General features: G+C 38.6%; 1 protein-coding gene across 1 annotated transcript in view; it reads left to right on the forward strand.

Moving 5' to 3' along the window:
• The window catches only part of LOC123022145 (coiled-coil domain-containing protein 171-like), a 191,429-nt gene that overhangs the window by 52,098 nt on the left and 114,706 nt on the right, over nt 1–24,625 (forward strand). Inside the window, exons 7-14 of the mRNA XM_044427586.1 lie at nt 106–212; nt 2,600–2,689; nt 4,043–4,243; nt 6,498–6,665; nt 10,161–10,349; nt 16,928–16,962; nt 17,943–18,445; nt 20,794–20,910. Of these exons, the coding sequence (XP_044283521.1) occupies nt 106–212; nt 2,600–2,689; nt 4,043–4,243; nt 6,498–6,665; nt 10,161–10,349; nt 16,928–16,962; nt 17,943–18,445; nt 20,794–20,910 (1,410 nt within the window). The remainder of the gene's footprint in view (nt 1–105; nt 213–2,599; nt 2,690–4,042; nt 4,244–6,497; nt 6,666–10,160; nt 10,350–16,927; nt 16,963–17,942; nt 18,446–20,793; nt 20,911–24,625) is intronic.

A 24,625-nucleotide genomic window follows, 5' to 3' on the forward strand; every position in this document is an offset into this window, starting at 1 on the left:
TTGTCACTGGAGCCGAATAATTTAAATATCTCTGTTGCTGTTGGAGAAGTTTTCTGTCTCTGTTCAACTCTAAGAGCTTTGTTTTGATTCTGTATTTTTCTTCAGGCATTCACAAGGACAAAGATAAACCTCCAAGCTTCACTCTTGTCCTTGAGACTTTGAGACATACCTTGACAGATTACCAGAACAAGCTGGAAGATGCATCTAATGAGGTAACACTTGCACTGTTGGCTCCACACACATAGCCTTCGGCCCCCAATACTAGAGATTCCTTGCTTGCTGCAGAGGTCAAAACACTGGGAATGTTGAGTTGACAGCTTCACAGATGAGAAAAAGAAATAATCTTTTGTCACCATTCCTCCTCTAAGCTTGCCCTATGGTTATGATTCTCTTAAACTCAGGAAACTGTTTAGCTGGACTCTTTTTCCACCCACCCCTTTTGTATTGAACAGCTGTGCTGTCCAATTATTTTTTGAGTGAATAAGCATGTATATCTGTATATTCATCCATTACTTATTTGAAGGTAAATAGGCATGCAATGTTATGCTCTGATACCTCAAAATATGTCTTTAAATCTGTTAGGAATTGATGGCAGTTGAATAAATATGCATGCTTTTTCATTAGGAAAAATGTACTGGAAGTTGAAATTCTGTTACGTTCCCTTCCTAGTCTGAGTGATATTCATTTTTAAGTTCTTCCAGAGAAAGATGTTTGCTGTATGCTTTGATTAATGTTACCCCATAGAAATATTTAAATTTGTCCTTAAGGGTTTTTAAAATAATTTAAAATATCCTATAGTTTAGTTCAATATTTGTTAGGTAATCTACACTTTATTTAAGCAGATGTGTTTGGATGTATGTCAGTTTTGGCGGCAATGCTATTCTCCCTTACTTGGCATTTAGCTCCACTGAAGTCATTGGGCATGTCTAGGAGAAGGGGGTGTAGCTCTGTGGTGCAGCACCTGCTTTGGACCAGAAGTCAGATTCAATCCCTGACTTCTCCTACCTGAAACCCTGCACAGCTGCTGCTGGTCAAGTCAGTTTAATGGATCAAAGGCCTGATTCAAAAAAAGGCTGCTCTCTGTGTTCCTAGACATGTATAGAATTGCAGTATAAGTGTAACTAACCTCACCAGGTGTTAAATGATGCTTTAAATGAAAGCACTCCAGTTTAACATGTGGATTGACATGTGACATGTCCAAGCCACACGCTAAGTTAACTTGTATATTTCTGCTACTTAAAATACTTAAAGAGTATGTTGTTTAGAAGGCTGCCATGAGAAATTGGCTATAATGTGAGAATTTATGAGAGACAAAAGGAAGACAGAATTAAAACATAGTTATTTGGGCTCAAACACCAGCATTAAGAATGGTAAAATGTCTTAAGAAAAAGAAAAAGTTTTAAGAACATTTGACCCACAGTAATATGAAAAACCAGACTTTTTGGAGAGTAGCTTTTTGCAATTGCCTGAAGTTGTTCTCAGGGCATAAAATTAGTCACTATGTGAACAACTGTCCATTGTTGTTTACAGCTACCACTGTTGGGTCTCTTCTGTTGACAGCCCACATGTTTAGTAGCCTTCTGAGGCCTGGGGCAAAGTGACTAAGCACATGATATCCACTGTGAGTTATTATTTGGGAGGGTGAATGTCACCTGATCTTCAGCACAACTGAAAAGTCGACTCAGCAGGCTTTGGCTTTGGAACATGTTTTGTTGTGAAACGATGCCAGAGACAGCAGTGGGGAGACCAAGGGGGTGGCTGTTAAGAAAGCATAAAGAGTATTCTGTCAGCAAGAAGAATGAACTGTCAAGGAAAATAAACCGCAAGCAGTGCAGGACCAACTGATGACCTGCCACAAGACTTCCCAGTAGGACTGCTTGTGCCTGACCCTGAAGTTGTCATACGGAGCCAGAGACTACTGCCTACCCTCATGATATGCAGATAGGGTAGCTCTGTGCGCTTGGTTCTTTTCCTTGCTGATAGGAAGTTTTCTCTGGTTCTTTTTTTCCTTCGTTGTAATTAGTAACTAACCTTTAAAAAAGTGAAACAGTATATTTGTATTTAAAAAATGCCCCCTCATTGTTAAAGTTTCTTGAGCTTGTAAAGCTGTACTTAGGTGCCTCAGACTACACACAGATCAAACTAGGTTCTTATTAACACATTTTTATATGTGCATATGTATGACTGTTTAGCTTGCTTTTACACATTATAAAGTAGAAGTCCTATACACACTTACTGTGAATTAGCCCTGCTGACCTCAACAGGACTTATTTGGAGTGGATTGCAGTGTTCCAGTGCAAATACTTTTCCGTGCTAACACACAGCACATTCACATAAAGTGGTTCAAGCTGACGCTGCTTAGAGGAAACACAGCAAAGAGTGATATTCTGATGGGATAAAAGCAAGCAACATGATAAATGTGAAAAAATAAAAACAAGTATCACAGTTACAAATAATATGGAGATAGCCATGTGTTTTTAGTGGGGCTCACTTCCAGGAAAGTCAGTGTGTATAGGATGTCCACTTTAGTCCGCCAGCAGTTCTATTGTGATTGCTTTGCTCTTGAACCTGATACATAGTTTATTGTATTCTTTGCTAGTTAAAAAAGATGACAATGCTCTCTGAGAAGATGGTAAAAGAGCTTGATTCTTCCCAACACCAACTAAGATCTAGGTTTCAAGAACTTCAGGTAATGAGCCTGAATATTGTATCTGAATGCTTATGTGTCCACTGTTTCATCTTGATGATGGCTCTAATCCTGTTTAGGTATTTCATTACATTTCATAAGATTACTCAGGAATAAAAGGTTTTAGGGTGATAACCCACAGCTGTTTGAGGGTGTGTCTTCTACTGGGTAGAATGCCAGTAAGAGCCACCATGAGTCACTCGGTCATGACATTGACTAGGTGACCTTGGGCTATTCACTAACTTATTTGTGCAAGCCGTCCTGTGGCTCTTGCAAAGGACTGCATACAAATATCCTAAATAAATAAACAAACAAACTTTCAGCCTAACCTATTTTAGATGGTTGTTGTAGGATAAAATTGTGTGTGCGCACACATGCACGCTTGGAGAATAATGTTTGTTGCTTTGAGCTCTTTGGGAAAAATAGGATATAAGTTACAGAATAAACATTTCTAGTTTTAAGGAGGGGAAAGGGAAGAGAGAGAATTGTGGGGATCAGGTTGCATCCTGTAGAAGAACCAATGTATGTACTCCTCATCTTCCCAGTGAGCCTTAATAAATTAGTTATCTATCTGTTCCTGAAAAGGTGGTCTTAGAAATTTTCCTCTAGTTCAGGCATTTTGGCTTACATCCAAGTGAAAATGCACTTCTACCTGTATCGCTATATCCTCTCCCCCTGCACCCATTTCCCTGATTCTGTTCCTGTTGCATTTTCCTGTACTGCTTCCTAAAAGGCTTCACGCTTCTCAGGACCGCAGATGAGGAGAGGGCACAGGAAAACCTCATTGTAGGAGAAAATGGGTTGTTACTATTTCACTTAAATGGCTACAGTATATTCTGTTAATGCCCAACTGGGCTTTCAGAACTTCCTATCAATTTGATTTCCCTGAACTGTGCAATTATAATTGTGGAAGTAGTGGTTGTAGAGAGTGACTGTTCAGCTCTATTCATTTTTATTTAATTATTTTATATACTTATTAATAATAATGTTTGGTAACCTTGGGTACTCTGCCCCCTGCCCTGAAATTTTGGGTTTTTAGTGGAAAAATCTGCCAGTTTTGCAGATTTTAGAAGAGGTCATTTCAGAAATGATTTATAGAAGTGATTCAGTTTTGGTTATGAGATGGTGGGGGAAAATAATGGTTTTAATAGGTACAGCTCTGTTGCTGCTACCTGTGGTCAACTCAGCGATTTGTTGTGGTTGTAGTTTATCATTGGAATAAATTGTTTTGTTTATGGAATATTTAAGAATGTATATTTGAATGCAGAGCTTTATATCCAAGGCTAACAAACAAGTACAGAAGTTGATTATGCTTTATTGCATGAAGCTGTTATCTTCATTTTGTTTTGTTGCTAGGAAGCACAAAATAATCTTGGTAATGCCAACAAAGAGTTAAATCATCTACAAGCTAAGTGCGCAGATAGAGAATCTGTAATAGCTACTTTAAAAATGGAACTACAGAATGTACTGCACTGCTGGGAGAACGAGAAAGTACGTTCTACAGAATCTGAAAATGAAATCCAGAAGCTTACGCAGGCTTACGAGAAGGATACAGAGGTATTACCAGAAACAAGATGACTGTCAAAAAGAATATTTAATCTTAGCTTTTTACATTTGCATACATCTGATGGTTAGTTTTGTAGTCCTAGAAGTATCACCCCACAATAAGAAATTAAGAGGGCTGCTTTACAACATCTATATAGTTCTACTTCTAGCATTAAGTGTTTTTAAAATACCATTCTTTCCATTAATTAAAAAAAAAAAAGAAAGCTTTAACCGGTGAACCCACTTGGCTGTTTACATTTTTTAAATATTACAGTACTCCTGAGAAGACAGAAGGGACATGAGTGTATTTAAAGAAAATACGTCTAGGGATTTTTCTAACTGCTGTTTAGCTGAATGTACATATACACATTTGGAATATAGCTGCATTTGGAACAGGTTAGCTTTCTAATCCCTTGGCACTAATTCCTATTAACTGTTTCAAATGATGACCCAGAGTGCAACAGACATGTAGGGTCCAGGTCATTTTACCCGCCCGCCAACAAAGTAGAATTAGTTTCCTGTTCTCGGGGTAGTAGCTGATTATGTTATGTTGTGAACAATAATTGTTTCATGAAGTGTTATTTTGAAACATGCTTTCCACTATGATGTTTATCCTATTTTAAAAATACCTAATTTGCCTGCATTTGGCTTTTTTCTGCTCACAAGGTTTTTGAGAACTAGGTACATCATGGGTATTATTCTTTATCTAAATTGTGCCGCATATTGAGCTCATTACTCTAACAAATATGAGCAAGAATGCCAAGTGAGTAAAAAGGAAACATTCTTTCCACCCTTCTTACAGTCTGGGATTTAAATTGTGTCCATATGAATCAGTTGGAATTGTTCTGCTCATCAGATAGTGATTAAAGTAGAGGAAACTAGAAGCCTGACTATATTGTAAAGTCAGCATGTCTACAGTATTGTGGTTGGGTTCAACATGTGTGAATTGATTCTGGGTCCTTGGATTCCTTTTCCAGGCCAAATGGATGATTACCATGCTTGGTTTATCACAGCCCAAGCAAAAAGGACACAATGGCGACAGATTAAATTAACGAGGAGAAGCGAAAGATTGGGTGGAAATGCTTTTGTTAATATTTCACTGTGTTGTTGGTGGTTTCCCATGAGAGGTTTAAACATCAAAATATGGTTGGAAAAATCACAATAGTAATTCCATTCTTAATGCCTTTATAAAGTCTGTTTGGAAATGTCTTGAGTTGGACTGCATTTAAAGCATACTGAAAGCAGTGGAAATCTTTTCACTGAACCTAGTGGGGTTTGGATCAGGACTCTAGTTTTTGGTTTGGGCTTGGTAGAAATGTTCTGAAGCCCATTGTAGCAAACAAAATGATGCAGGATAGGATACTTCTCTCCACTAAATTGGTGAAAATCCAGCAGAATTATGGAGACTCAAAATTCTACTCTATAGCTAATGGAAGGATTGTTTAATTTTCAATAAGATATTTGTGCTACATCCTATAAGCTGGATACATCTAATATAAAAAAAATCAATACCATAACAGTGGTATTCTAAATGTGCCTGTAATTAATTGGGCAAGGCATAAAATACTTTGGGTGGGGTCCTATGACTAAACATGCACAGGACTGCACCCTTAATAGGTGTATAACATAGGGCCAAGTAGGCGCTGTCTGCTTCACTTTCACAACATCCATGTTTCTGCATGTCCTGCTGTCACAAGGCTCTTTATAGCCCTGCTCCTCCTCAAGATCATTCATAACTTGTGGTGTGGGAAAATAAGGAACACCATAACACAAGTAAATTCTGTTAGTTGTTGCAGAGGGGGAGTGGTGGACCTATAAACACATTTGTTTTATTCATTTGGTATATTGTTTAGTTTTTCCCTCAAAGAAAACATTAGCCTGGTCTTTCACTTCTTCACTTGACAATTGCAGTCAGCACTCCATTCCAGCAGACAAAAATGTATAGGTAGAGTTTTGCATAACAATGTCAGGTCTGATCCTTCCTATCTTTAATAAACCACATTCCAGCCATTAGCAAAGAGGTAAACACACTCCCCAGCTTATATAAAAGTGTCTGCAGGATCAACCATTGTGTATGTATAATGGGCAATTATCTATGGTCTAATTTTCACTAATGATTCGAACATAGGTCATATATCCCTTTGGAGAACACACAAACAAATTATTGTTTATGTGGCACATTTCAATAGACTTTAACAATATTTACAGTTAACTCTTTTCCCCCTCTTTCTGTCTTTCTTTCCTTCTTTCAACTCCAATCTCGCAGGAGAAGCTAACCTTCCTCCATACTTTATATCAGCACTTGGTAGCAGGCTGTGTTCTCATAAAACAACCTGAAGGCATGCTGGATAAATTCTCCTGGCCAGAGCTTTGCACCGTCTTGCAGGAGAATGTTGATGCCCTGATCTTAGACCTCAGCAAGGCTAATGAGAAGGTACAGTCCTCAGGCACCAGCCGCCTCTATTAAATTCAGTGACATTTGTCCACATCACAGTATCGTTAAAAAGGACTGACATTCATCTTATTTCAAAAAGAATTTGGATGTTAATAATTCAATACCGTTAATTACGGCTTGTCTACAGCTCGGTTTGATGCCATTGCTGTGGGCATGTAAATGTGACTGAAGTCTGTATGAAGTCTCTAAGCTCCGGCTTCTGTGCAGGACTTGCTAATACTACTAGCCAGTGTTAGCCACAGGGACCTAATTAAAAGAAAATAAATTAATCTTACTGATGAAGCTATTCAAAGAACTTAGTCATTTACACTAATAAACCAACTCTTTATCTCGGCATAAAACAGAAACAAAATGCACTTACTCAAGGAACATCATCTTTAAAATATTTGCTTGTGAAGAGGAGGACTCATTTGGAAGGGGAGAGAAAAGGGTTCCCAAGAAATGGTAGTTCCCTTTGATACATTTCCATTGGTAAATAAGAGTGCAGAACATAGCTGGAAACATATTGTGAGTTTTTAAAAGGTAAATATTTTCTTTTAAAAAGGCCCAGTAGTCAGGTCCTTGAATATGTTGTAAAGTTGTGAATTTTTTAAAAAACCATCCCATATTATTTTAGAAAGGATTTTTTTACAGTAAAACAACCAGTTTGAGGTGGGGGCTGAATTTTTCCTCACTGGGGCTTGCCACAGGCTAGTTGATGTCATTAGGCATGGCCATGCTTGTTGATTTCATGGTCCTTCCGATTTTCCTTTGTCTGTACTGAGAGAAGCACAGAGTTCTGGTTCACTTTTAGCACAGGCAAAAAACACTGGCCGAGCTTCTGGCTGTGTGCTAAACACTTCATCTTTGTGGGAGTTGCATGTGCTTTGGAAAACTGGGGACTTCTCCAGTTTTGAGAAAGGTGGCCATTCTTCTCAGCAAAAGTTGAGTCCTAGTTTCACCTGAACTGTGCCTTGATCTGTTGGAGATAAGTGGCACACTAAGTAAAAGAAATTTCCTCCTGTGATTGGAGATATCAGTGGGATTTCTCTCCTTGCAAGCCATGGGTAGTCTCCAGATCCAGGAGCAGGGCTTGGGGAGGAGGTAGGGCCCATGGAGGTTTTTCAAACCTTTGTGGGCTGGATGGAGAACTTTGTCAGGCCAGAATACATCTCTGGACTACTGCTAAAAAAATAGTTCCAAGTCATAATACTTCTGTAGATCTTCATCCTGGCTCATTGATTGACTAAACATTATGCTCTTTGATCTAATAGAAAAAAATCAGAATTTGGTCCTGTTAAATATGGTCCTTATGGACAGGAAATGGAAAATGTTTCACAACTGCCAGAGCTATTCATCATCTCATTTTCAGGAGCAGGAGTATGTACCAGTTCAAGTTTAACTCTGGCCCTAGGAACCAGAAAAAAAAACTTTAATGGAGTTTGTTTTGATTTTTTTGTAAATATGTGATTAATGGAAGTTGGTGGTAGGAAAGGCAAGTTGGAACTTGACAAATGCCTTTACCTAAGGGAAGAATAGTGATATGAACTACTGGATATATGCCTCAATAAGTTAGGTGGTTGAGAACGGTCATAACCAGGGCTGTTACTGCTGGCTTTTCAGTCCTGTAGGATTTTTTGATGTAGATTAACATTTTTAACAGGATAAATAAAATTAGAAACAGAAGGGCAAAAGGAAATCAAGAGATGATATTAAACCAAGCAGTACAATGCAAGTCATAAAAGGCCCATCTAAAATGAAAGGCCTTACGCATGCTAAAGGAGCAAACTTCTGGATATTTTGCACTGTGCCAGAAAGCTGTTTCTAAAGTTTAGGAGTCACCACCTAAAAGGCTGCTGATTTCTGTATTGCAACCACATGTAAGTAGTTTTCCGGGTGCCACCATTAAGCATAGGTCAAAAGCAGTTATCTGCACCATTTGTAAGGCAGAGCTGCTTCAGTTTCCCATCCAGGTTGCACATGGAAATCTAAATGCCCCAATCTCTTGCCTGTGAAATTCCCTGTATTTTGTTTTACCACAAATCTAAACTAAATTAATTATCTACTTTTTAAAAATAAAGAGATATTAGAGATGAAACACTATCCAGGCAGCATTATCAACTCTAGGTACACAAATTTACTTTGCTATAATAGATTTTGTTTAATTTGTGTATTGGTGGTATAAATCCAGACTTTGGTCTTACCTGGATTTTTCAGCGTAAAAATACTGTACACATGTTGCTTTGAGTATATTTTCTTAATGTAAGCACAACACCTTTTAAATTCAGGAGTTGACTAGCTAAACCATATAAACTACTTCCTTAATCTATGTGTATGTTTGTACAAATAAAGCATTGTGCTGTAAAGCTTTCCTAAACTGTGCATACACTTGCCAAATCCGAATCAGCTGTGCAAGTATGTAATGGTTTGTTGTCACCTGTGCTTTAATGTGAATGTTTTAATGGGGCAATTGATGGAACCACCAACCATTTCACTAGCCTGTCACTTTACAGGACAGCCTCCTGTCTCAGTGTATGAGACCTTGTAGGGTTGTACTGGCTAAGAGTGAGACCTGGGCAGCCCCAGGTTCAGTTCCTGCTTCAGCCACAAACTGCGAGTCGCCCTGACCCAGCCTTGACACTGTTTCTGCAACATGGGGATCATCTTGCGGCTGATTTTCTCCTTGGAAAGATTTTACACTAATGTATATGAAGCACTGTGAGCATTTGAAGTTGTCCTACCAAGTGGAATAGCTGAAGTGGTGAACCACTGGTGTTTGGAAGCAGGGCATTGTTTATTTGCATTCAACCAGTTTTTTAAAACATATACTAATGAAAAGTCCACTGTGCTGTGAGCCCTTCAGAGTTCTTGAATCAAATTGTAGCCTGCAGGTTCTGTGCAGGTTCACAGAGAAGTATATTCAGAGAGGATTGGCCCTAGATCCACGGGCATTGGAGTGTAGCTGCGTGTCTTATTTCACTGACTAGACATAGTTCCACCTGTATTAGGGGGGCACTCTATTTTATGTAGTGTCTGCCACAAGACAAGGATCTAGTTGATATGTTACTTGGTGTGCTGAAACAATTAAGGTGACGACTGACCACAGGGGTCATCTTTGAGACTGGATATTGGGAGAACTCAGCTGCTGAGTTTATTTTTAGATGGGCACAGCAGCAAAAAGGAGAGATAGCATCCAGCCTCAGCTGTCTCCTGGCCTACTGTTTCTTCTACTGGTTTGAGTCTTTGTCCCAAAGCTTTCAAAAATTAGAAGGGGTGGTGAAGCCTAGATGCTAGCTTATCTGAGTACTTATTCATCAGTGTCATATGCTTCAGAAATCTGGAAAGTTGAGTTTCCATTATAAATATGCTTGATTTCCCTCTGGGTTGTGAGATTAGGAACAGATAACATGTTTCCAAGTGCCTTGTTTTAAATTAGGACTGGGAATATCTGTAAAAAGGAGTTAAATAAGAATTTTCTTAATACTAATCATGCAGATTTCTCACCTTGAATATGTTTGTAAGAACAAGTCGGATACGATGAGGGAGATACAGCAGACCCAAGAAGACACTTTTAACAAAGTAGCTGAACAGATGAAAGCACAGGAAAGCTGTTGGCTGAAGCAGAAAAAGGAATTGGAACAGCAATATTCTGGACTCCTTGGGGAAGTTCACGCAAGGGCACAGGTACAATATTTCTGCCAGGAAACTATAAACTTCTAAATGTATTCTTTAAATATTTAGTATATTATTTCAGTGGTTTGGGTTCCAAACCAATTTGAAATTGCTTGGGAATTTCAGTACGCTTAGAGAAATGATTTTTTTTACTATTAACTTCTACTTTCTTTAGGAAGTGTATGAATTTGTGTGAAGGCATTCCAGAACTTATACTGCTTAATTGGATCCTGCAGTTGCATTTCCCATTTAGTTCCCATGCAAAAGTTACCTATGGAGTGAAAACATTGGCTTCTTTGTATTATTACACTGAGTACCAGATGCTTTTCCCTCATGATGACTACTTTTCCTATGGCTTTGTAGAATTAAAGTTATTGAAATTCACTTTATACTGAACTGTGTTTGAGGCATAGGTTCATAGGGAAGTTAGCAGTAATCGTAAAAGGTTACTTAAAGCATAGAAATAATCTCCACTCTTGAGAGTGAGGCGCCAAGAGAAATTAGTCTGACATATGCTATTTATCTTAGCTAAAGGTGATGGCACTTCACGGAGGCAACTATTTGGTCCACCATGTTCTCTGATTTTATGGGAGTGGAAAGGCTGTTCATTGTGGCTTTACTTGTCCTTTGCCCTAAGTTATGAAGTAGTAGCCCTCATGATTTCTTGTACTGAAGTTGGAGACATGGGTCCCTGTAAATTCACAGTATAGCTAGCATGTATTTTATGTTTGATTTGAAAAGGATGATTGAAGAAACTTCATGTGCAAACTCGTATGACACAGCCCAGATAAAAGGACATTTGTGCACCTCTGCCCCCTAATATCAACATGGGTGATCTTTTCCTTTTAGTTGGGCTTTTTGTGTTATGCTTTGCATGCAGAAATGGCTAGACCAGTGGATATGAAAGCAGTGACTTTCAGGTGTTGGTAAATGCTTTGGGTTCTGATGTCAACACCAGCTGCTATTTCAGTCAAGGTCTGCAACATTTAGTTGTAAGCCAGAGGTACAGGCTGCTCTTACTGTATTCTCTACTGCTCTCATGTGAAACAGCTGCATTCCCATGTTAAAGATTCCCTGCTGCACCTCTGATGAGAAACTACACCGATTTATATCTCCTTTCTGAGCTGTAACAGAGTGTGCTGGCACTGCTACTTTCCGTTCCAGCTTCACTATTCCCCAGCTCATTAGACTCTTGAGAATAGGATCATATTAGTTTAGGAGGAGTTTCAACAGACCTCGATAAGGTTTGCCCATTTACATTATTGTATTCTGTTGTGCTACTTAGAATAGATGCATTTGAATGAATGGGACTTAATCAAGGCTATCACCGAATATGGCCTATTGGTATGCATTCTGTTTTAAGCAACAGCTATGAAATACCATGAGTGGGAAACACTCAAAGCCAAATAAAAAATTCAGATAAAGTATGTGGCAATGACCAGCTTGGGTCATACCATTTCAGAACAGAGGTAAGAGGACTGCATATTTTAATGTCCCCATATATCAGATACTGCCATCATATGCTTGAAGTACTCTTTCATTTTCCTTGCCTTGGTTCTGAATTGTTGGTTGAACATTTGAAACTTCTCTGTTTGCACCATAAGCAAAAGGGTTTTTAAATTCTTTTTTTAAAAGAAAGGGATGTGGAAACATAAAGAAAAGTAAACTGACCTTACTGTAGAAAGTACAGATTTAGTATAATTTCTGACAGATTTAGCTGTCAGAAAGATTAATTAAAAAACTAATGAACTGTCACCTCCCTGTTCTTATCTAATCCATTTATCCCCTCTGTGTCGCATTATCCATCCTACCTTCTGTAGCACCCGTTTTGCCTTTGAGTTGTATTTTGTGTTGGGAACCTGACTTTTCTTAACAGTGTCTATTCTCCTTTATTTCCCCTACCATTCCTCTTAGTCAAGCACTAATGAGCATGGACACTCACACTATATAAACTTTGAGGCCTCGTGTGTTCCTTACCCCCACCCCCATGAAATGCCTAAAAGTGATTCATTAGATGTCCTATACTCGTACAAGAGTCTATTTTCTCATCTAATGACGTAAGTTCTTTGAAATCAAGCACACTTTCAGATTTCAGATAGCAATTCGAAGAAATATCAGCATCTTTAAAATGTAAATGGTAGCCATTAAGAGAATAATTAGAGAAATGTGACCCTCTACTTCAAATCTTTGTTTCTCTGTGGACTCCTTCAGTGGCCTTCCTTTAGCTCTCAGGAGTGACATATTTGCTTACTAATGATACTTATATTCCACTTTTTCCCCCGCCAAGAACCCAGCTTACATAATCCTCCTTTCCATTTTGTCCTCACAACAGCCTTGTGAGTTCCCTGTGAGGTATGTGAGGAGGAGAAAGAGTGATTAGAAGCTGCATCTCTTGAGTCCCTTGTCCAGCACTCTAACGACTATGCAACACATTCTTGCTACTTCACAGGGTTGTTGTAAGGGTTTCTGAGAGAATGTATGTGAAGTGTGTGAGCCACTCATGAAGTCCCTTATGAATGGGAAGTATTTCTGTAATACATATGTCAAGTCTTTGATGATCCAATCGAAGTATGGGCACAGCAGCAACCATTTACCCAAATACAAACAATATGTGATAATTAATAGTTATGTTGGGAAAGGTGGAGAGAACAATGGCTACCAAAGAGGCAGGGAAGTCCTCCAGGGCAAGGAATGTTGCCCCTTTTGAAGAATTGACTTGATTTATTAAGGAGCAGCACTGTTATCAGAAGAACAGGTGAATTAGTTGAAGACTATGGTGTGTTCAGTGTTATCAAAGTGAGGGTTGTAAGAGAGAAAAATAAAATAGTTGAAATAAAGTGAAGTCTTTTGAAGTCTAAGTGTCATTAAGTCTCCAGTTTGCAGTCTTGTCTTCTTGCCAACATAAAGGATAAAGACCCAGCAAGATATAGGATAAAATAGAGTTGTACTCTCCAGGGGAGTGACTAATTTTTTTAAAGGGTTCTTGAAGTCCACCGAGTGCTGTAACCCAGTACGCCACCTCTCAAAGCTTCTCCGCTCCAGGAAGTCAGGCTGCCAGTCTTTTAAGGCGAGAATCTTGCTGTTCCTTTCAAGAAATTGTACTTTTAAGGTTCTAAAGAAATATTAGAAACTACATTGGTTTGGAGCAGAAAACAATTATAAAACTGCTGAACAGAAGAAACGCAATCTGCCCTTCTGTGCTTATGTTGCGGTGAAGGATGATTGTCATAGCTTAAAAAAAAAAAAAAAAAAGGATACTGGGTCTTGTTCCTGTTCCCTTGCTTTAAGTAACAGATACCAGATGATCTTTTATGATTGACCTGTAGGAGTCTGTATTTGCTTTCTTTAAATTGTGGCCTTTTCACATCTAAGAGCTAAGAACTACAAGTTTGTATGTGTGTGTATTTTGTCAAATCAGTTCTTATGTCTCCTTCCACAAATGCTAATAAACAAGCTTTGTCCAGTAGGAAACACTTGCTAATAGTGCCCCAATTTCTAAATGTCTGTACAGATGTTGTGAAAGTCCTTAATTTTGATTTAGAATTGTGGGACAAGGCATTATGTCAAACACATTTACAGGATTATAATTATTAATTGACATAATTGGACCTTGCCTTTTTGTCTAATGGGATATAGAAATATTCATTCCATGATTCATATATTATTCATGTAGGTGAACATATTAGAACTGCTGGTGGTCATATATTCCTTTTCCATGACTAGTACACCTTTTAAACTCTTACTTTATTATATAGGTATTCCTGGTCATGTTACACACACTTCTACAAGTCCGTTTGTTTCATGATAGAGCCTTTCAGTTTTCCTTCTTTCTTTGACTTTTACAAACTACAGTTCATTTTTTCTTACAAAAACAACAACAGTGCACAAGCAAATGTCCTTGAATGGAACTTGTGCTGGCCCACTTCTAAGAATTGCGGTCAAAACACACAAGACTCTGAAGATTATGTCTTTTGTTACTTTATTTTGTATGCTTTTTCCTGGCGTTGTTTAATAGTAGTTGTGATTGGTCAAGAATTAAAAATCGCTTTCAGAAAAAGGAGCTTAAATTTCATAAGTTTGGATGGAGGCAAACCAGAGGATTTCTAGAATATGTCTGTGGGCAGTTGAATTTTTCAGGGGATGTTTGTTAAGTTGCATAGAAGTGGCTGACAAAGAACATATGATGTGTAAACACATTAATCAGGGGTGCAAAACTTCAGGCTTGGAGTCCCAAGCCATTTTTTTTAGGGTGCTAATCTGGGGCCCTCAGATGGTCATACCATTACCCAAGCCCTGCCTCCTTCCCCAGTCATAGATTTTTTGGCGGTTTCTCAGCCCTTCACAGCTCCCAATTTTTCCTCCCTTGTAAAAGGTTGAAATGCCTCTCCTACCACTGATTACTAGCAGTAATAGCTTCAAGCTAGAGAAGACTGGTAGTTTGGTTCTGCTCCATTTTATATTCTTCCCCACCCATCTCTGGAATGCAGCTTCCACAAGCTTCTCCAAATTTGAATTCAGCACTTGGACAAAAGGAGGAACTGCTCCCCAACTTCAGTTGAAGTCCCTTGTTCAAAAGTCTTTTTTTTATGTGTAGGTTATGCTTTTCTTTAACATTCCAAATTGGTTTGTGTGTTGAATTATGCCTGTCATTACATTCCAACCAGTACCAAATAAATACGTTGGATTATGCTCATAAGATGGGGCTCATTTGTTTTCAGGACTTTATTATTGTAAAGACTTCTTTCTCATTGCAGTCTTCCACTTTGACGTGCTCTTACTTTAAGTAATATCAGCAACACAGATAGTGTACAATTCTCTTTACAGTTGGAGTCCATCTTCAGAGTCAAAAGAATTGTCCATGGTAAAGAAATACATTTTAGGGGTTCAGCTTCAAGGAACAAGAAGAATCATCTTCACCCCTCGCAGATGGAGGGAAAAGGTTACTGCCAACACAGTAACCTTTCTGTGGAAAAGCCACACACAGACAGATTCTGGTGAAGTTCTCAGGCAAATATATTTAGCAAAAGAGGAAGGCTGCTTTGTGTTAGCCTCTTCTTCTAAGTAAGCTGTCGGTGTGACAGAATAGTTCAAATTTGTTTCAGTCACACAGTTCTGTGCAGTACAATCTTGCCATGATCTCTTAGCCCAAGATACTGCTCAAGAAGGTTGTGATGGTAAAATGAGAGAGCTTTGTGTATACTGTCCTGATCTCTCTGAGCCCATCTGATAGGAGGAAAAAGAGGGGAGTGACTGGGTGGACCCTTACGTTCTGTAGTTGTCATTTGCTCAGCTGCCTGTTGTGAACGGGCATAAGAATGTAACTGCCTTCTGGCTGAGGAGACTGGAGACTTGCTCTGTTCTGATATGTGTGATGCCTCTCTGATAGATGCGATCCTGAGAACCAACTTAGAGGCTGTATTTTGGGGTCAGTGCATATTAATTCTGGGCATCCAGTGGTTACTTTGTATTTGTTGATATGGTGGGTCCAAGCTTGTGGCAGGCACAAGCAGCTACTGTGTTCTGGGCCTGCACAAACCACATTTGGATGGTTTGTACCAATACAAACCAATTGATAGTGTACCAATAGCCGAGTTTTCTGCTTGGCTGCTGATTTCAGGAAAATAATATGGTATTCATATGCCATGAGCTGCTGTGAAACTGTTATGGAATGCACTCCCTGGAGAGGTGCGCCTGGTGCCGAGTTTATTTTCTTCTCGGTGCCAGGTTGAAACCTTTTTGTTTAATTCCTATTTTAAAAACTAATATTTTATCGTTAACAGTCGCTTTTTGTTTTTGCTTTTATATAATATTTTATGGAATTTATTATTTTATTGTTTTAAATTGTATGTGTTGAGAGTCGAGATGCTGAGGCATGTGGTGACGGCATATAAAAGTTTTAAATAAATAAATACTTTAAAAACAAGTGGCTTTACTTGGTTGTCATCTGTATGATGTAAGCCACATTGAGTTTAAGAAAAAAGTGGGATATAAATCAAATAAATAAATCTGTACCAGCCCCTGAGGAATTTTAGAACAGTTCCAGTTTTTTACACAACAAGACGTTATGACTCCCAGCATCCTTGACCACATTCTTTGGCCACACTGACTAGGGTTGCTGGGAATGGTGACTGAAAACATCTAGAGGACACCAGGTTGAGGAAGGTTGAGCTACAGGATTACTATCCTGCATCTTTCTGGGCAGCATTTCATGATGTGTCTAGGTAACCTCAAAGAGGTTCTCCTCAACAAGAAACCACCACCATGATTCTCATAGGGACAAGAAGGGCAAAGGCCACTGAGCAGCCTGGTTATCAGCCAGTTCAGATGTATTTTTGTGACATTTTTGGGGGCAATACAGATTGTCAATGAGACTTCCTCTGCTCTGGACCATTCATACCTATATTCAAATTCTGAACAGCCAACATAGGTGTACCATCATTGTTGCAGTTTTGAAGGAAGGCATCCACTTTATGTTTCTTTAAAGCTGTATCTATTAAAAGTGCCTTCTATACTGCTGTGACTCACAATGCATAATGAGTCATTTGATAACATACTTTACTGCTTTAAATTTTTGTCCATTCATTTTACAGCTTGTCGGAGTAGCAGGTTTTCATACATGTAAAAGGTAAAGCAAGAAATGATTGATCAAATAAAACAAAGAGTGTTCTCTTGGAAATACTACTCTGCCTGAACCATAATTAATCTGTGAATATATAAGTAGGGGGTCGATTACAAAGTAATTAAAAGATCACCTTTACTTTCCCTTTCCCAGCTGCTGCCTATCTATTTCTGTCTCTCCTGGTTTCCTGTTCTCTTTTCCTAAACTAACTTAACCCAGCCATGTGGTGTTGACTTTGAAAAGCAGAACAATTATTATTTCTTAATCACAGAGCTAGAGCTTGACTATAGATAATATGATTTAGTATTACTGCATTATTGATCTTTATTAGCTTTACATTTATCTTTACATTAAGTAGGAGGCTGCCTTGTGCCAAGCCAGATAGATCCCTGGTCCATCTAGCACAGTATTGTCTGTATTTATTGGCAATGTCTTTCCAAGGAGTCCTTTCCATCCCTATATGGAAATACCAGAGATTAAATTTTGGACTGTTTGCATGCAAAACACATCTCTGTCCCTGACAATGCACTTCCTCTTATATTCTGAAGGTTCTCAACCACATTTAGAAGCCTCCCTAATAGGCCAACTGTGTGAGACCTTTGCAGTGAGCTGGGTCACATATCACAACCGCAAATTGTAATTTAGGTCAGTCACTAGTGGATGTACTTTACTGCTTTAAGTTTTTATAGGCGGTTTTTCTGTTTAAATTTGCTTAGGATTGCACCTTAAGGGCTGCAAAAATGCACTTTCCCTGGCTTCTTGGTGGACTTTTGATTTTAATATGCTTTTTCAGAGGTTGACTTTATTGGGTTGGATACAGAATCATGCCATGGCCTAGAGAATTTCTATCAGGCCTTTATCATATGCCTCTAAAAATAGGTTGTGGTATCCATAGGTAAAGCTAAACATTTTGTCATTTTTAGTGGTTGGAAATAGGTTGGTAACTCACTCTTGTAATCAGAATCACTTTTCTCTGCCCATTGCAGAAATATCAAGAAATGGCAGAAAGAACTAAAGAGAAATTTGCTGCTGCTGAAAAAAAAACAGGAGCAATTACACCTTGAAAATTCTCATTTTAAAAACATGTTGACACAGGCTCAAAAAGAACATGCATCTCTGCTGGCAGCTTGTGCGCTGTTGTCTGGTGCTTTGTATCCCCTGTACAGCCGATCATGTGCCTTGTCCACACAAAGGGATTTCCTTCAGGATCAGGTCAACACCTGTGACATTTTCAAGCAGGAGATCCGGACTCTGGCCAATGCTTTGTCTGAGGAAAAGAAGCAAAGTGATGGCAAGGTAAAGAAGAAAAAGCCTTACAGAGGCTTGATACGTCTCTTCCGCAAAGGTGTCATCGCAGTGCTGGCAGCCAATAGGTTTCAAATGCTGGGCCAGTCATGCAGCTCACTTTTCTCCTGGGTGGACAGCTTCAGAGAAGGCATAGGAATCTTAGTCTGCATAGGAGATTCCAAGGATGTACATAACCTGTCAAGTAAGATAATCAGCTAATGATTTATATGTTTTGTGTCAAACTGCACTTTCAGTACTTAAATAACAATTATATTATGCCAAGACAATGGGGGGCATAGGCTTCACAATTTGAGGGGGGCAATTATGTTTAAGATGTTAACCAAATTTAGTGTATTAATTAAAACAGCTAGAGCCCCCAGTGGTGGTGTTAAACTCAAAATTTGAATCAGTAGTAAACAATCTGAATATACTCTGGCCTAGTGTAGATTTAATCATGCTTAGGAAGCAAGAAGTGTGCTATGCACTCTCTGGGTCCTCCCATTCCATGTGGGAGTCCATCCACCTTTCCATGGTTCTTGTGTTTGCACCAGCAGTAATTGTGGTTAATGCAGACTGCTGTCTCTCAAGTCCAGGGTTTGCAAACCCCAAACTGTGAGAACTGTCATGATTTGCATTAACTGTGGCTAATGCCAATGCCAGGTATAATGCAAGATCAAAATAAATCAAACGGATTAAAGCAAGAGTTGGGAAAGTGCAAGTGTGTGATGTGCTACAAATCTATTTATCACGATGAGGAAAACTCAGATGCTGTGTCTGTTTCTGTGTTGCCTCATGTAGTTTCACACCAACTGAATTTTTGGTCATTCACTCTCACTTTATCTGAACCATTGAAGATGTTGTGATTCAGAAACACCCCATTTTGATAAGACACATAAGGTAGTCAGGTGTGACAGCATCTTTCCTGCCTCTGTATATTTAATATTTATCCTTGCAACAGAACTAATTGATTGCAGTGGGTAGCTTGAACATAAACAAATAGTGCCACATGTTGTCGAAGATCAAATTGCTTTGATGAATAGAGTGTCCTGGCTACCACATTTTAATGGCAATTCTTGCTAACTGGAATGGACATGGCTATCCCACATTGATTATTTCAGCTGAAGCTTTACCTGGTTCACAAAGGCTTATACCTCCCCTGGGCGGTACCTGTTGACCATCATCTTAACTGATGATGCCATATCAGCCCATCATCTCTCTTTCAGGTATAGTAGGATTAGGGAGCTTTTGCATTTTCAGAATTGAGGCTGTTGTATGAAATAACTTTATTGATTTATTAAAGGACAATACAAAAGCAAGAATTTGTTTTTTAGAAAAACAGAATTGCATTGCTTAACTCAGTAAAAAGTATACGCCATCCCCAGTGAAGTAACTTAACTCTGGGTTGGCAAAATAGCTGAATCAATAGACTATGGTTTGCGATTGAAAACTGGATCAGAATTGGAGATCACCATTCAAACCGAGTAGTGTCTAAATTGATAATTGAACATTTTTGTAACCTTGGATATTATTTGCCTACTATTGAGACATTCATAATAAACTGTTGTCTCATTGAAGGGATAGAATATCAAAGGAGGTAAGCAATTCTAGAACATTTAGAAGCTCAAACCATGATTTGGGTTCTAAACTAGGTTAGTGCAAACCATGGTTTCAGATGGCTGAATTGAACTAATTTGGGATTAATAAATTGAGCTTTGCAGATTTATACGGGGTGGTACAGGGCTCAGAAATATGAACTGTGAACTTAGAGTTCCATGCTTCAAATCTTACCTCCATCATGAACTCACTAAATGGCTCTAGGCTGGCCAGTGTACTCTCAACTTCCGCTCCACCCACATTGCTAATGATGATGATAACTAAACTAAATAGGAATGTGGAGTGGGACTGTGGGTGTGTCTAAGCTTTTTCTTGATGCCTTTTCTCTGAAATCGTTCCCCCAAATGATAGGTTCTGGGTTGGGGTAAGAAAACTAGTTTCATCAGGAAAATGGTTCAGAAAAAAAGATTTTAAAAGCTTTTCCTTGGATCCTCAACTGTTCCTCCCTTGTGATGGTTATTCACTTTCAAGTCTGTGGCATCTTAGTTTCATTTAGATTGTGCTTTAAATGCTGGACATACAGTATGAAAATGTGAAGAACTGTTTAGGTTGGATAATTTCCAGGTTGTTTGTGATCTGTGTAGCTTTTTGTGGAAGCCATAACAATTTGTAAGAATTCTGAGGATACTGCTTTTAAAATTTTTTAAAGTAAAGGAAATTTGGGTGTCCTTTTGATATCAAAGCTTGAAATTTAATTCAAACCTTGGATGTACGATAAAACTTAATTTGTTGCTAGTGCTAACCTGGACGCCTACCCTTGCACTTTGAACTTACCTTTGTTCTGAGAACAAACAAAGCACATTAACTCACTTTGGAATGATAAGCTGTGGCCAGTAGTCTCCAAATCTGAGTGACCATTTTAGCAATGCTTTTTGAGAAATGCTTTAAATTTAATTCTGTGGAGTGGCATTGGAGTATTGTATTTTTTTAATGCAGGACAACAGAAAGAACAGATCCGTTCTCTTCAAGCACTTAACTGGTTTACCAGTCATACCCTTCTTGCTGCTGTACTTAGTTCTATGGCTGACCTACAGGAAGTGGTTAGCAAAACAGGTAATGTTCCTTTTTGATTTTGTCTTTGGTGTGATGCATCTTCAAACAGTAACTCTAAGCAAGCTGTTGATAGCACAGACTGCTGTGTGATAAACTGTAAAGTCATCAGTTTGATGACCTGTCCACAGCATTGCTTTGTCTGAAGCTACGAAAGTTCTGGGAACCCACACACCTCCTTACTCTATGTCTTACTGGGTATCTTGAGGTTCCAAGGCAGTGCAAGTGAGCTGAAAGCACCTTTAGCAAGTATAATCAATAGGGGAGAAGGATCATGTCAATCTTGCAGATTTTTATTTGTCAGGTCCAGGATTAAGTTTCAGTTTCAGCCACCACACCTTAAACTAATCCATTAAATTAGGACATAAAATTAGATGGTCCACAAAATACTGGCCTGACTTTCTTGAAAGATTAACTTCCTGTCAGTGTTCAGCTTTCAAATGCCCTTAAGGTGAGATAGAAGGACTGAAGGACAGAGGACCACAACTGAAGGTGTAATTTATCTTAGAAAAAGGTGAAGAAAATAGCTGTCCATGAAAGTTCTTGCATAGTTCTGTGCAGCCACTGAAAGAAGAGTAGCAACCATCAGGAGATGCTGTGATGGGACATCCTCACTAGTTATACGCACTGTGTTTATATATTGTGACCTGTGGTGCTGTTGGACAGTGTAAAACAGTAGGCAGGCCTTGTGGCTGACACAGCATTGCTACATGTGAACGCCCCTGTCTGTTTGTATCTTTAAACCATGCTTCATGAATGATTCAGGAAGCAAGTATACCAGTGCTGGGATATAAGAAGGAAAGCACATGAAGAGGGTGTGGTGTTGGGAAAGGGAAGTTGACAATGCCTAAGGCACTGATCATGATCCCCAGCCAGGGGTCAGTGGGTATCACAGTTACAGCTTTACTGCAACTCTGCATGAAATGTGCACCAAAAAGCATCATAGTTGACCAATTATAGGAGCTAGTACTCACACCTCCTACATACTAGCTGGGCACTGAGCAACTCATCTGTTTTGGGTCTGCCAAGGTCACATGGTGAAGTAGGAGCAGGGCCTCTTAGAAGCCACTGAAGAAACGCAGGCTGTGCTCATTCAGCAGAGTTCTTCCTGACTGGCTGGCCCATTCTGACCGGTTGGCCCATTCTGTCATTCAGCTAGTATTTTCAGTGTTTAACAGGTGGCTGGTCATAGTGTTATAGTCTCAGATATGTGAATGATCACATCTTGGCATGCTTGTGCAAGATGGAAAGTGTTAATATGGTTTGTCCCAGCATTTCGAGTGTGCTTTGGTTGGGAAGTTCCCTTTGTTAGTTAATGGTACTGTACCATATTTTACAGATGTTCTCACTTCCTCCATTAAATGAAGGAAAGTATTAGAATAGGAACAAAATTCAAGTCCAGCTTCTTGCAAGGGATTCCAATTGAGATACTTCCCTAGTTCAGCTTTCACAAGAAAAACCCTTACTGGAGTGCTATTAAGGAAGATGTATACCTGCTTATGATTTCAAGCCATGCCTTTGGCATACCTTGAGGGAGCATTTTCTAAAGTCCCGGTGACCAGGGGCAGGTGGAAGATTTAATCCTGGTTGTTTCACGTTGTCCCTTTTACGACACGATAAAGGAGAAGAATGTTGGGTCATATGATTGACTATTTCTTGGGTTCAGAAGTGGAATGTATTACATTTTTGCTGAAAAATGTATTTCCTCGTGTTATTAAGTGGGCATTTTACTGTTATCTTTCAAAATTAGAAAGTACCTTTTATCCATTAATTCTGATAGACATTGTATTTTAGGCTCCTTTCAGTATTTTGTCTATCCATTGGGGGTGTGGCCATATTTGATATTATGCTCTCCAGTGTGTATGTTTGGATCTTGTTCTTTGTTATAACCTGTGGTTGCAGCAATAAAATTTGCTACTGCTACAGTTACTTCTGCAACCTGGTGTTAACTCTGAAATTATTTCAATTAATGCTATTGTTTTATGCTATTGGAGCATCAGCTATAAATTGCAGAAGCTGATGTGACACCCCTACAAACACACACCCAAGGAAGTCATGGAAAAATCATTAGCATCTGAAGTGAAAATATGCATGATTTGAAGAACACTACAACTGGCTTCATGTACTGAAGGGGACATTGGAGTTGTTGTTGTTTAAGGGCATCCAAATAGCTTTGACAACAGCTACCGAAGCTGAGAGTAGTTTCAAACCAGTTTGATATGGTATTGAGGCCTGCTATTCAAAGAACATAAAAAATCCCCTTGGGTGCTTATAGTCCCTTGGGTGTATCTAAACCTATCCTTATGCAAGGGAATTAAAAAAAAAATGTAATAGTGTTTCTCAAAGGAAGCTAGTATTAAATTTCTTTTAACAGACAGACCATGTGGTTACTTGTAACTTAAGCAGAATTTCTAAAGCCCACAGTGGATTTTTCGACACATGAGCATTAGTAAGGCTTTCAGTCCTTCCTCCTTATTCTGTTTTGTTAAAAACAAAGCAAACACAGAGGATCCCACCTTTGTCACTAGAGCAACATTTGTCACTTTTCATTGATTTTTGCTTCATTTGTTGAATAAAGACTTTGTTGTTCTTTGTACTATAACTGTATTTGTGTAAGGCATTTCTCACACATGCATCACAACATAAATTATTTAGTGCTTTTACTGTAATTCCTTGATAGTCTGTGGCCAGGTACTTAAAGTGTATATATTCTTTTCCCACTGGTTATATATACAGCAGAATACAGTACCTTGTGGAATTGCATTGTAGTCTCATTTCACCTCTCAAAGCCGAATGATTCTAACACACATTTTCTTTGTTTTGGTCAAAAACAGTATTCATTAAAAATTAACCAGAGGTGATGGTTTGCTTTTAGAAAGTGAATGCTTTCCCATCCTAGAAATGTCACCTACCCATACTTCCACCCACAATTTCTCTGGTAAAACTTAAAAATAAGACTGGGACGATATTAGACTGAAAGTTGTATGTTTATGCAAAGCTCAGATTTATGTGTTTAAATTGGACAATGTATGACAATGTAGTCTTTTTAATATTCTAATATGAATGGCACCTGATCAATCTGTTAGTCTTGCCAATCAAGTTGGGTGAAAATAAAACTAAAAATGTCACCCCGCCCAAACCTCTGATTATGTATAATGACTCAGATGGTAAGAATCCCAAAGTATTTCTCTTTTTCAATGGTCTTTTATTTTGTACTGCTCAAACAGCCTTCCCTTGCCCCAGAGCCAGCCATCTTTGAAATGGAGAGGATTCTCAAAAGTGAATTAGTGATATGGCATGTGGGATCTGTTATTCAAACAGGGAATACATTTTTTTTTAAAAAAAGAAAAGCCATTCGGTGTACCTAGAATAGTTTTTTAATCACTGACAAGGTAACATGAAATCTGAATGGCCTATTGGGCATATGCAAAAGTTAAAAAAACCTTTAACTTTGGGTCTTTACTGTTTTGCAGAAAAGATAATGGTTTTATTTGTATCAAGTTTCATTTTGTTTAGATGGTTCTTTGGTTGCAGATGGAAAGAATTTTCTGTGAACTAGTATATTCCTTTTCTGTTTTGTTAGAAAGCCCTTGTTTTTATTCATAGCAATAAGGAAGAAAGATGGCTTTGCTTTAAAATTTTGACTTGGTAGACTTTCTGCTTTAAACTTCAGAAGAAATATTTTAATTCTCTGCTACAGCAACAGGAGATCTTCTAT

This window comes from Varanus komodoensis, unplaced genomic scaffold (genome assembly GCF_004798865.1).
Source record: "Varanus komodoensis strain SLA01 unplaced genomic scaffold, ASM479886v1 scaffold19, whole genome shotgun sequence".
NCBI lineage: Eukaryota > Metazoa > Chordata > Lepidosauria > Squamata > Varanidae > Varanus > Varanus komodoensis.